Raw genomic sequence first — 14161 nt, 5'->3', positions numbered from 1 at the left:
CAGAGATTTTTATGCCTCAGAAAAATCCCACCGACCTCGGCTGGGATTGAACCCAGACCCATCGGGGTGTTAGAAAGCAGTCACGCTTACCACTACACCACCGGCGCCGGCGTATTGAAATCTTCGCTACCGGAAATCACGAAGTTAAAATTCGTGATACCGAAAATTGCTCTCACGTTCCCTAGGCTGATACGAGATGATCAAAGCGATCACAAATGTGTGGGGAACTCATTTAATTTAACTTTGCGCATCTGTGTAACTGGTGAACAAAATGAATATAAAGAACTCTAATCGGGTGAATATACATTAGGCAAGTTCATAAATGTATCTCTAGCGGTTATTAATTATTTAAGTAGTTAACAAATATTGATGGATTTGTACGACAAACAAAATAAATAACGACATACCATATGCTCGTTACAACTTATGTACCTCTGATCGATTGTTGTCTCGCCTTGAGCACTTCATTCCCTTTATTTATCCGCCAGTTTTTCAATGTAATTCGATAAGCGATATTCAGGAGAAATTCCATGCTCCTTATATACGCATGCAGCATCGGGATGATTTCAAAATCTGATGGTTCATCCGTAATTGGCATGCTCAAAGAATTGCTTAAAGCTTTCCCAGATGCTCCGCATAAATGACATGACTGAGAGCTGGCGTTAGTCAAATCATTCAGAACTTTGCCATCGACCATCGATAAAATTAATTTTGGCTGAACATTTATTTGATGATCATGGAACTGTATAGCTGTTGGAGATAAGTTGACGATCTGATTGTTAATGTTGTCCACTTCCTTTCTTGTGAGCTCACCATTTTCCTTCTGGAAAATCATTTTCACAGGTCTACAGAGACTAACCGATGAAGGTAAGTCATTGTTCCACACAATGAGTTCCGTATCAGTATTAGCTGCCCTAAAGCAGATTCTCAACGGCACAAATCATATCCAAAATATATGAGAGTCATTGTATGACTGCTGCTCTCCATCAGCTTCTTCCGAAAAGGTCATTTTTTATCTTGAATGATTGCTTGACCCATCGCAAATGACGGTAAATTCGCCGGACTGTTCGAAGTACGGCAACATTTTATCTTCCTGTAATCTTTGTATGGTATGATCCACAAGAGACTGCTAAGGAACCTCCGTGATAGAGGGGCATATGGTAATACCTGCAGATGTATATGTATAAACATTTTAAATATTAGAAATTAATTTTTAAGATATATCATACCACCAGGATAGCATATTAATTTTTCTTTGCGAAGTTCGTTGTAAGTGGGGTAGATGTTAGCACCTCTGTCGAGAGACATCATTCGGATGTTCTGGTATTGAAGTTTCGATAAATCATTCTGGCAAAGAAATCGAAGTGCATCATTAACCGATAAGTACGACAGTTTAGCTTCTAAATCTGCACATTCAAGAAGCTTCCGCACGAACGTTGCTTTTCCAGGATGGTTGGTGAGATGCTCAATAATCCACGCCAAATCTCTGTTTCCGGAAACTCGCATAGAAGAAACTGCTGCAAATGTCAACTCATCCGGTGTTAAACACTGGCGAAAAGCTTGAATTTTCTTTATTTTCGTCTTCTTGCTGCTATCTTCAAACTTCTTCTTCGGACGGCCAACGGGTGTCGATTGATTTGATGATAATTTAAATGTTATGCGAGAGTTGATCCACGTCGAAAATTTTTGAAGAAAACGGTTTCTTTTCTATGGCATTTCTTAAACTTCGTCCGGAACTTAAGATTCAGCAACCAAAGAGTTTTGAGTGCCGGAGGAATATCTATAATATCGCCTTCGCTTTGGAACTTATGTTTCAAAGGATTTAACGTTTGACCCACGCTTTTTCCGCCTTAAGACAGATCGACAAGCTCTCGACAAAGGATTGCACGCTCTGAAAGATTTTCTATAGTTATTCATATGCAGGGTTAAATACCCCATTTCCGGCCTATTAAGCACAACCCGCACTTAGTCTTTCTTAATCTAGCGCAGTTTAGCACCAAACGGAATGTTATTATTACTGATGGCTTTCAAATTTATATACCTTTCCGTACGTACTGTAAGATTTGATAGGGAGAAACCAATAGTTGAGATATTATCAAAAGTCTAACACTGCTTCTTGACGCCAAACTCGGCCTACGGATTCTTAACTCGGCCTAACGAATTGAAACGCAATTGAAACGCCAATGAATTCACCTCGGCCTATCGGATGAAGATAAAACATGATTCGGTCCGAGCGTTTCTTTTGTTTTTGAGAATAATTTGTGCAAACCTTCATATCACGCGTTCTAATTGACTTCGTTTGGTAGGTTATTAACTATAGTATCGTACCAAACGCATAATTGACTTGTTAGCTCTGAAATCATGGATTTATTAAATGTTTTCTGCTCGATAGGCCCAAAATGGGCGATTAAGCCGATGTAGTGCTCTACCCTATCAACATAATAAACTTCAAATATAAAAATATTCAAAACAAAACAACCTACCTTGAGCCATGGCGTCGGTAATAAACTGACATTTATTATGCATCGATTTTCATGGCATACTTCATGAAAGCTAACACGAGAGGCTGCTGCTAATTTTTCGTGCATTTCAACTTAATATATACTCACATTTACTCACGGAAACAGTAGGCTGGGGAGTTTTGACGTCTTCAAAAGAATTGTTTAATTTATCAAGATAAACAACTTTGCCCAAGACGGCAAGTCTTCAAAACGCCATTTCAATGCATTAAAAAAGTTAAAGAAAAAATACGTTTTCAACTAAAATCAAGAAGTCTCAAAAACACCAAAATATATCTCTCTCAAGTTTTGATATTTTGTTTATCGAGGTAGCGATTTTTTGCGTTTCGAGAGTTATTTAAGTTCAAAAGTTGCTGTGTTTTCGTGTTTTTTTTAAGAAAATCTTTAAAGTTTGATGTTTACATACTGGTTGATTATTTGGGTTTCTTCACAGAAGTTATTTATTTAATGCATTTACATAAGAGAATAATATAACATTATATGATTGTAAGCAAAACAACCGAAACAAAAGGAAAACACCATATTTTTGCATTTCTTTAACTCCATATAACTCGGAATCGGTAGGCTGTGGAAATGTAACATCTTCAAAAGAGTTGTTTATTTTGTCAAGATAAACAACTTTGCCTAAGACATTAAGTCTCCAAAACATCAGGGAAAGAAGTTAGATTGTGGCGCCATCTTTGCGGAAAAGTTTTGAACTATTTGTTTATGTCAATAGATGGTCCTTGTTATGATGAGAAGCTTTGCCGAAGACACCAAGTCACGGAGATGCTTCGTTTCGGAGTTATTAATTTTGCTCCGCTAGATTGCATTCCTGGCCCAGTAACCTTGATAGCGGCTTGGGTGGTGTAGTGGCAAGCATGATTGTTCTCACCCCAAAAAGGCCTGGGTTCAATACCAGTCACTGCCGCCGGTCTTTTCTGAGGCAGAAAATCTCTGATCACGCCTTCCGTCGGAAGGCAAGTAGAACCGTTGGTCCCCGGTTCATGAGTTGATGGGTCGATAGGTAGGTGTGGGAGCTGCCTCCTTGGTGTCGGTAGCATTGGTGCTCAGCATGTAAAACAAGATCGACGAAAAAAAAACCTTGAAAAAAAAAAGTTTATAGGGGAAATGGATGTAATCAGCCTAAATGTCTCTAATTTGGGCCCATACATGATTTCAGCAATCGACTAACTTTTTGATAGCGACCAAAAATGGCCATCAGTGCCGTCCCAATGACGCGTTCATCTAGATCAAATTGATAAATAGCAGATTTTAAGTGATGGGCCCAATCTTAGATCCAAAGGCCAACATTAGAGCCATTCCCCCTATATAATAAGATTGTGCTTAAAGTATGTAGAGCACAATAAAGTATATTTAGTTTAAAATGACAAAGCTCCAGTTGTAAGCCAAGAAAAAGAAAGTGATTTATATACACCTTGCACTACGTAAATCTTATATCAGCTCCACATACATAAGCCACAATTATATCTTAAAATTATTGTCATGTTAGGAAATAAACGTGAAGACATAAATCAATTGATTATTGAATTATGATTTGGGGGAGACCCCGGTTTAGTGGTTAACATCCATACCTCTCACGCCAAAGTCACGAGTTCAAATCTAACCCCCGGACAGTTCACGAATGACCCAAAAGTGTTAAAGTAACTATAATAATAAACCAATGATTTGGACCCTGATGAATGTGGGCAGCTCAGTGGAATACCTGTATTATGAGAGAGAGAGAGAGAGAAGGATTAGTAATTTCCATTTAATTCCACTACCATATTTGCTAATCCTTGACAGATACGCGTATTTCGCGTATCCACACCTGCCCGGTGGATCATGTGGGATTTTTAATATGGTGCTGGTTGTATATCTAGTAACAACTTAGGCTCAACTCGTTTTATAAAGTATAATAACCTGTTGAGATTGAGGGTTATAATAGCCCATTTCCAAATTTTGACATTATTTAATTGAACAGTGGTCCGCAATTGCAGAGTATATGTTCAGCAGTTTCGTTTTCAAAATGACAAAACCGACAGTCGCTAAACTGCCGGTGGAAGCATAACTGTCCCATGTGACATTTCGACTTTTTTGGGATTATGATGCTTAACGGGATAAATCAATACATACCTACTTTTGAAATATTATATTCAAACATGCTGTTTATTCTAGAAAAAATTAAAAAAAAATGTGAAGTCGTTTTGTCCCATTGCAAAAATGGACGCATATCTGTCCCACTGCTCCAATTTTCAATGCATATAAGAAATTATTATAACAAATAAATTAAAAAATGTGCTTATCAACTTACAACACCTTACCCTATTTGTACCTTTTCGTGACACATGATTATTTGGTATTGAAAAACTATGGAGTAAAATGATGAGATTTATTTTAAAAATAAAAGAAATGCATACAACGGTAAACCTTAAGTAACTATCATTCCGATGCATGTAGCTTGGTCGGAAGACCAACTAAAAACGATGTTTCGTCTTCTCACTTAACAGGTACGACAATGGCCAACAGAGAGGCTTTCCTAACTACTTCAATTCCACAAGGAGACCTTTGCCAGAGTACGTTAGCTGCAGTAGAGAACGTCTCCTTTTCGATCAGCTGGAGTTGTTTGTTGGAAAACAGTTTGCAGTATATAAGGTCCTCACTGTTGATGTTGCTTTCGTATCCTAGCTCATAACTTCTTTTTTAAAAGACCAATTTTCTCATGATTTCCACGATGGCTTGAATAAGTTCAACGTGTACTGTGAGACATTAAAGTTGGCTTGGAACGACACGTTCGAGACGCATTTTCTTTTCAACCGCTGTGTGAAATGAATGAGCGGCCATAAAAGTATTTATATAAAAATTATAAAAAGTATAAAAATTTGAACAGTATTTGCTCAGCTTGAATTTTCGTACTATTTATCAGAAGGATGATGTGTTGAAACAAATTCCAATTCTTGTTTTGGGATGAGCAACTGTCCAACCAAAATGTAAGTTTGTTAAGGTGAGCATGCTTATTAATTACTTTGAAAAAAAAAACAACTAAGAAATGATCGTGCGTATGCGCCAACAGGAGCAAATATTTCGTTAAAGTCAAATAGCTATCAATATCACTGGAATCACCGTACTGCTTTAAATATTCTATGACAAACGTTTCCGGCTAACATTTAAATTAGTGTCAACATTTCAAAGGGGCGTAATAGCTTTTGTATAAAAATGGCTTTAGCCGTCGATATCTCGCAAATAAATGCTCACCTTTCCAAATTAACAATGCTAGCTGGTAGATGAAACATTCCTTAGCCTTTAATGAGTGAGCTTTTTTCCGCGAGAAATCGACGGCTAAATCCATTGTTTACAAACGCAATCACGCCCGTTTGAAATGTTGGCACTGAAATCAATAATTTTAAGAAAAAACTCCAACCGTCACCTACGAAGTGTCAAACATAATAACAGCAGCAACTGAGAAATTGTTCACAGTGGGACAGATATGCGTACATTTTTCAACTCGTCAGAGAAATTTGCGGCATAAGTGTCACAGAAGATTTTTTAATGGAAAACTTTATTTTTTTGTAAAATGTTGACAAACTTTCTATGGAATAGTTATATTACGTCAGTTTTTCGAAGTAGAACCAATTTTTTCCGTGAAATTTTACGATACCAGCAAAACGTCTGTTCAAACTTTAACTGCAGTTTTCTCATTTTTGTAGCATGGGACAGTTATGCTTCCACCGGTAGTAAACTGAATTTTACCAATTTTATTGAAGTGATATCTGCTAGGGCAGTGACCAGTCATTAGACCAGTTATTACCCGAAGATCTCAGCACTCGGTATTATAAATCTTTTGGCTTGTCTGGATGTATCCGTGGCATGCTGTTCACGCCCAAACGCGAACGACAGTCAGTGACCGTCGTAAGCCCCACCCATTTGTTAAATTTCTCTCAACCAACGATCGAGCAAGGCGAAAACCAGAAGATGAAGAAGAAGCAGCACGATAGTATAAAAGCAGCGAAGCTAGTGGCATTAGTATTAGCATGGTTTTAGTTGTCAAACTGTATACAACAAGAGAAAAATAAATAAGTGAAGCTATCCTAGTTTTTTTCACAACATCCTCTGATCCGGCATTGTGTTCAACTGAGCAGGAGCAGTACAGCGTTTTTAAATACAGCCCACCGCTGGTTGAGTGCTTGCTGTCGACGGGCTTGCGGAATCCCAACCGTCCTTATCAAGACAAGAAGAGTTTTTCGTTATCCCAAGCGCCTGAGCAGAACACTCATTTTACGAAGACTTCCTGTTTGAGCGGCACCCTTTCCCTTCCTGTCTTGTCAGAACACGATAAGTTTTGTCGCAAGAGAACTAGGAAGTCCCACCATTCCCTTCATTGGAGTCTGTTACGGCTCCGACACATGCCGATCATGATTTTTAAAAATATGCCCCATGCTATAAAATGCATTCAAACGACGTTATTCTCGTTGACTAAGAGCTTTGGTTTCTCAAGGATATTTTAGAACAGTTAATACAATGGTCATAAAAGTTTCTTACGAGTGTTTTTCAAACTATATTGTAGTGCTTTTTTAGCCAAGGACTAGTTGAGCCCATCAGCCTAAGGAGGTGCTTTCTATCATTTCCAACCTGTTAAATTTGTTCATTTAAATTCATGCCGGCTTCGCTTCTGTAATCGACCAGCTAATCAACACATTTTGCTGATCTTTCTTTGAAAACAACTTTCTGAAAGACGTCAGTTTTGACCGTAAAATCCCCCAAAGACATTCGCCGGCAAAGGAAACCCGTCAACAGCCTTTCGCAATGTCCGCAATGAGCCAAAATCTTCTCCTCCCATGCCGTCCCGTCGGTCGTCGTAAACCAAGGTGAAACTTTTAATTAGCACACTTCTTTCTCCCGTTCCGTGCCACCCAAGTGCTTCATTTTGGCATCCCCTCATTTGCGGTGGTTCTCATTTCACTCACCGGCTGCCCACCGGCACCCACACAGAAAACACACAATGGCTTCCACCTTTCCCCAATGCTACATTATTAACAAATTGTTTTAATTAAGGACTCAATTTTTAATTAAATAACTTCTCCCAATGCTCTCACCAACGCTGCGCAATCACTCTGGAACTCGTCGTAACTCATCGCCGTAACACCTGCGCCCCTGAACGTATCGTGGAATTTCCTGAATGACTACGGCGTCCATCCAGCGCACATCAATCACATCCGGGACGTAGCCGGAGTGGACCACGTGGGCATCGGTGCCGGATACGATGGCGTTAATCTGTAAGTGAACCGAAAATTGGACCGAATACCAAACGCCAAGCCGAAGCAAACTTTTAATTCCATCTCCTTAATTTTCGCTTCTCGTTTCATTTTTTTCCCCACCTGAACTTACTACCCGCAAAACCAACGAAACCATCCGCCCAGAGTGCCCCAAGGGCTGGAGGACGTCTCCCGGTATCCGTATCTGTTTGCCGAACTGCTGGAGTCGGAAAAGTGGACCGAGGAGGACATCGCTAAACTGGCGGGGAAAAATTTAATTAGAGTTTTCAAACAAGTAGAGCAGGTAAGTGTGGGCGGGCAGGGCGTGGGTAACGTTAAGCCGCGGGAGGACAACAGGGGAGTATGATTTCAAACGAATTCTATGCTGAAGTATGATAAGCGAGGCGATGTCCCACGGAGTGCGTAATTAAGTTTGCATTATTAATCGAATATTGATGTGGGCTGGTTCTATTGATTTGCAACGTTGTGTAAAAATTTGGATTTCAATTACTCTTGTGCGATTGAATTTTAATTGTATGTTTTATCACGAAATCGAATGCCTGGGGAATAGGTTTATAAAAAGGGGAATCGATTTGCAGAATAAAACCGCTAATGATTTCGATGTAACTGGTCCCACTAATTTGAGCGTAAATCTTTCATGAGAATAGCCTTTAAATATTGGCGTTATTCAGACATTTATGACTAATAGGGTCCTTTTGAAGCCATATTAATCACTTCTAGGTCTACACTACATTAGTTTTAAAGCAACTTGAATCCACTGATCCTAAGGTAATACTTAAAGTTAAAAACCCTGCGATCTAAAGCAGTATACTCCAGCACAAGATCATAATTTTCCATGTTAACCCCTACACCGGGGCCCTCCCCATGTCTACTTGAAATGATCACGCCCACACTGCAAATAGCTTAACAATCTAGTAGACAAACTAGGCAGGACAAAATATATCATGGAGCAAACAACAATCAAATTCGATTATTTTGAATTCGGCCAGTTGCTACTCAAGAAACATTGTAACCATTGTATGAAGCTACTTGGCTTGACGAAATAAATAAATACCATGTCATGCAGGTCAAAGCTTTAGCAAAGCTGAACGAACCGATAGTTCACTGGGATACTCCGTTGATCAACCCGCTTTGTTTCAAACTGAATCCTACGAGCCTCCGAGCCTGTCACCTACGAGTAGTTAGATGACTGCTTTTACCAAAGGGTGCTGAAGTCCGTCGTCACCGATCTGCAGCATCGCTCCAATCAACTTGGCCTAATCAAGGTGGCTGGATCCAATCCGATCGCCATTCAAGATTGTATTCAATTCCACCACGACCCAACACAAGTGCTTCACTCAGTGTTTTATGTTACAATGTCCAGCATTTTCCAAGATCCTGGTATCCAAGACCTTGCTTCCCAAAAGTGCCTATGCTAGAATCACTTCCGCTCTGGATACTAAAGTAGGAATTGTTCATGGAAGTAGTATTGACAACATGTTCACCAAAAACACTATACCCTACTTTATGACACAGCAATCCTGAAGGTACAATCCACTTCATTTCTGATCAGTCAACCCTACAACCGAACCCCCATTAAGATCGTAGGTACAGTCTAGACAATCCACTGTCATGTTGGGATAGGTTAACGTCCTAGTTGTGGACCAGAAAGGGAAATAGCTCTTCACTCGTGTACTCCTATATTCAGGATAGATGCGTAGCTTCATCACGAGGGAAGCTTGCAAATACTCTCAACCTCCGTTGTACAAAAGAAGACACCACCGTAACTGGAATAGGAAAAACGTCAAATCAGATCAACCGGAAGTTTATTGCTACAATTAGATACAAACTGCTTTCGTACAGTACCATGCATGAATTCCTCATCACGAAGAAACCCAGAGTCTGCCTGCCAACCATGCCAATTGATGTCTCCTCGTAGAAGTTCTCTAAAGTTCCATTAGCTGATTGACCTAATTGTCGGTCGAGAAGTGTACCACGAATTGCACACTGGCAGCAACGGCAAAGGGCAGCCTGTACTCGTCGAGTCCTCATTCGGGTGCAGGGTTTCCAATAGTTGCTTTCAGGAATAATTGGCAAAGCCAGAGGGTGGAGCAGGCCCAACAAACCGCCCTGGAAAAAAACATAAATTTGCAAATACTGAAGAAAGAAATACGGATCGGAACAATCGGCACAGACCTACGCGACGAAATAAGGACTACGATTGGAAACTCGAAACATGGAACTGCAAATCGCTCGGCTTCCCGATCTGCGATAGGTTAATCTATGACGAACTTCAACCACGCAACTTAGAAGTCGTAGCACTGCAGGAACAAAAGGGACAAAAGGTATGGAAAAGCGGGCATCGAGCAGCTATTTTCTACCAGAGCTGTGGCACCACCAACGAGCTGGGAACCGGCTTTGTAGTGCTGGGTAAAATTCGCCAACGTGTGATTGGTTGGCAGCCGATCCATGCGAGGATGTACAAGTTGAGGATTAAGTGCCGTTTCTTCAACTACAGCATTATCAACGTGCACTGCCCACGCGAAGGGAGACCCGACAATGAGAAAGAAGCGTTCTATACGCAGCTGGAGCAGGTGTACGGCAGCTGTTCGTAACGGGACGTCAAAATCGTCATCGGCGACATGAACGCTCAGGTAGAACGGGAGGCAATGTAGGGACCGGCAATCGGGCCCAGCCTCCATGCCGCATCGAACGACAACGGCCAATGATGCGTGAACTTTACAGCCTCTCGGGGTATGGAAGTTCGAAGAACCTTTTTCCCCCGCAAGGATATCCATAAAGCCACCTGGAGATCACCTGACCAACACACAGAAAAAAAAATCGATCTCGTTATAATCGACGGGAAATTCTTCTCCGACATTATCAACGTCCGCACGTACCGCAGTGTGAACATAGATTCGGACCACTACCTACCCTACCCGTTAAAACTTCTATACAACTTATTTTAGTCGTTAACAAGTTGCTGCAACTTTTTGTGACGGAAATGTGCTACTTGGGTAGTTGCAGTATGCATGCGCTCAAAACTCTCGACGGTGCATAACACCCGTCGAAGTCGAACGCCGCGACCCAACTTTGAGCAACTACGGGACGCCGGAGTTGCCCAGGACTAAGCGCAGCAGCTGGAAGTTGCACTACCCACGGAAGAGCAGCTTGGTGCAGCTTCTCTTGAAGATGGCTGGAGGGACATCCGGTACGCCATAGGTAGTACTGCTGCAGCGGCACTAGGTACTGCGATTCCGGACCGAAGAAATGACTGTTTTGACGGTGAATGCAAACTGTTAGTAGAGGAGAAGAATGCAGCACGGGCGAGAATGCTGCAACACCGCACGAGATTGAATGTGGAGCGATACAGACACGCGCGGAACAGACAAAATTCGGTTTTCCGAAGGAAGAAGCGTCAGCAGGAAGAGATCGCGAGGCGATGGAAAATCTATACCGCGTAAACGACACACGGAAGTTCTATGAGAGGCTAAATAGTTCACGCAAAGGCTACGTGCCGCAAGCCGATATAACCTTCTCACGAACGAGAGTGAAGTGATTGAAAGGTGGAAGCAGTTCTATGACGAGGACCTCAACGGTGAAGCAGCAGAAAACGAAGGTGGCACGGCAACAGACCTTGGAGCACGCGCAGAAGACTACAGGCTACCGGCCCATGATCTTCAAGAAGTTCAGGAGGAGATCGGTCGGCTGAAGAACAACAAAGCAACTGGTGTAGATCAACTACCAAGTGAGCTATTGAAATACGGTGGTGAAGCACTGGCTAGAGCGCTGCACTGGGTAATTGTAAAGATTTGGAAGGAGGAGATATTACCGGAGGAGTGGATGGAAGGTGTCGTATGCCAAATCTACAAAAAGGGTAACAAGTTGGATTGCTGCAACTACCGTGCGATCACACTGCTGAACGCCGCCTACAAGGTACTCTCCCAAATTATATGCCACCGCCTGTCACCATTTGCAAGAGAGTTCGTGAGGAAATACCAGGCGGGATTCATGGGTGCCCACGCTACCATGGACCAAATTTTCGCGATTCGGCAGGTTCTGCAAAAAATGCCGCAAATACAACGTGCCCACACATCATTTGTTCATCGATTTCAAATCCGCATACGACACAATCGATCGAGATCAGCTATGGCAGATTTTGGACAAGTACGGATTTCCGGATAAACTGACGCGATTGGTCAAATCGACGATGGATCGAATGATGTGCGTTAGTATCGGGGACACTCTCGAGTCCCTTTGAGTCTCGAAAGGGGTTACGGCAAGGTGATGGACTTTCGTGTCTGCTATTCAACATCGCGTTAGAAGGTGTGATCAGAAGAGCTGGGATAGACACGAGTGGCATGATCTTCAGGAAGTCCATCCGGCTTCTTGGTTTCGTCGATGACATTGAAATTATGGCACGGAACTTTGAGACGATGGCGGAAACGTACATCAGACTGAAGGTTGAAGCTAGACGGATTGGACTTGCCATCAACGCATCAAAGACAAAATACATGAAAGCAAGAGGTTCTAGGGAAGACAATGTTAGCCTCCCACCCCGAGTTCAGATTGACGGTGACGAAATCGAGGTGGTCGATGAGTTCGTGTATTTGGGCTCACTGGTGACCGCCGAAAATGATACCAGCAGAGAAATTCAAAGACGCATTATGGCAGGGAATCGTGCCTACTTTGGACTCCGAATAAAATTCGCCGCCGCACGAAGTTGACTGTCTACAAGACGCTGATTAGACCAGTGGTCCTCTACGGCCACGAGACCTGGACTATGCTCGTGGAGGAGGTGTTTTCGAACGGAAGGTATTGCGTACCGTCTACGATGGAGTGCAGATGGATGACGGAACGTGGAGGAGGCGAATGAACCACGAATTGCACCAGCTGCTGGGAGAACCTTTCATCGTCCACATTGCAAAAATAGGGCGACTACGGTGGGCTGGGCACGTCGTAAGAATGCCGCACGACAACCCAGTGAAAATGGTTCTCAAAAGCGACCCAACAGGAACAAGAAGAAGAGGTGCGCAGCAGGCAAGGTGGATCGACCATGTAGAAGGCGACCTGTGGACCCTTCGCAGGCTACGAGGTTGGCGAACTGTGGCCATGGATCGAGTAGAGTGGAGACGACTTCTTTGGAGAGCAGAGGTCAACAAGGCCTTAGCCTGATTGGTAAGGTAAGTTGCACTTTTATGAAAATTAATGCTTAAGTCAGGCCTTTATGAAAGTAATTTTTAAAGGCAGGTATGAACGTGTATTGGATTTATCAACATTAGTAGTAGTATTGGAGCTGTTTGAAGAATTAGACCCAGTCCTTCTGCGTCAGAGCCCCTGCACGATTTGTTCCGTCGTCTGAGATATATTAAAGTGAGCTGTTGTCCCGCCTGCTGTTGGAGTTTTCAGCTGACTGATTTACAAAATCGGGTCATTACGGTAATAATTAATTAACTAGAAACCAGTAAGCTAAAAAATGGCCCTTCCCGCCATAAACGGACTTCATTAGAACTTATGAACACTGGTTTAGCCGTGGCTCAGCTCTACATACACTGGAACCTCCATTTACAAACCAAACCGGGGGTTCGTAAATCGAATAAGTTCGTTAAAAGAAAACTCGTTATTTGGGATTTACTTCGTAAAAAGAGGTTTTGAAAATATTGTCAAATACTCCAAAATATTGGTATTTTTGGAATCTGAGTGACGTGTAGGGACCGGAAATCCATGCCTGACGCCATTTTGAAATCCAAGATGGCATCCAGTTCATGAAAAACTGGAAAATACTGCACAGATAAAGATTCTGAAATTTAATTGTGATGTAAACATTCATTCACGTAGACTTGTATTTCATTTCACGCAGCCGAGCAAGTTGTAAAGAATGTTGTTCACAAAGATGGGCTTTTGTATACAATATTTGCTACATTGCATGAAATGTGTCAGAACATTACATGATATATAATGTAAACGTATATGTGCATCACATCGATCAGAAATTTACGCTACTTTTTCAAACTGTGTGACAATACCCCACAATATGAGTATTTTTGGAATCAGGGTGACGTGTAGGAACTAAAAATCTATGTCTGACGCCATTTTGAAATACAAGAGTCCAAAAATACCCATATTGTGGGGTATTGATAGTATTTTCCAGTTTTTCATGAACCACCAACTTGGATTTCAAAATGGCGTCAAACATCGATTTCCGGCCCCTACACGTCACTCCGATTCTAAAAATACCCATATTGTGGGGTATTTCGCTGTTTTTCTCAGGTTCCCGAAATCGCAAAAAAGCTCTTTATTTGGAATTTACTTCATACAAAGAGGGACGTAAATTGAATACTGCGTTTGTTCTGGAAACCTGATTTTTGAAACTTACCTGCTTTAAAGAGAACTATGCTGCCCATAAATGAG

The 14161-nt window shown here is 41.8% G+C and overlaps 1 protein-coding gene across 1 annotated transcript in view; it reads left to right on the top strand.

Annotated features, from left to right (window-relative positions):
• LOC135714943 (dipeptidase 1) overlaps positions 1-14161 on the top strand; it is a 237002-nt gene that overhangs the window by 205691 nt on the left and 17150 nt on the right. The window contains exons 7-8 of the mRNA XM_065238351.1: positions 7696-7771; positions 7916-8054. Of these exons, the coding sequence (XP_065094423.1) occupies positions 7696-7771; positions 7916-8054 (215 nt within the window). The remainder of the gene's footprint in view (positions 1-7695; positions 7772-7915; positions 8055-14161) is intronic.

Source organism: Ochlerotatus camptorhynchus, unplaced genomic scaffold, assembly GCF_037179485.1.
Source record: "Ochlerotatus camptorhynchus isolate MF236.1 unplaced genomic scaffold, CSIRO-AGI_Acam_v1.1 ptg000767l, whole genome shotgun sequence".
NCBI lineage: Eukaryota > Metazoa > Arthropoda > Insecta > Diptera > Culicidae > Ochlerotatus > Ochlerotatus camptorhynchus.
The sequence above is the reverse complement of the archived record's forward strand: the minus strand, read 5'-3'. Positions and strand labels throughout refer to the sequence as shown.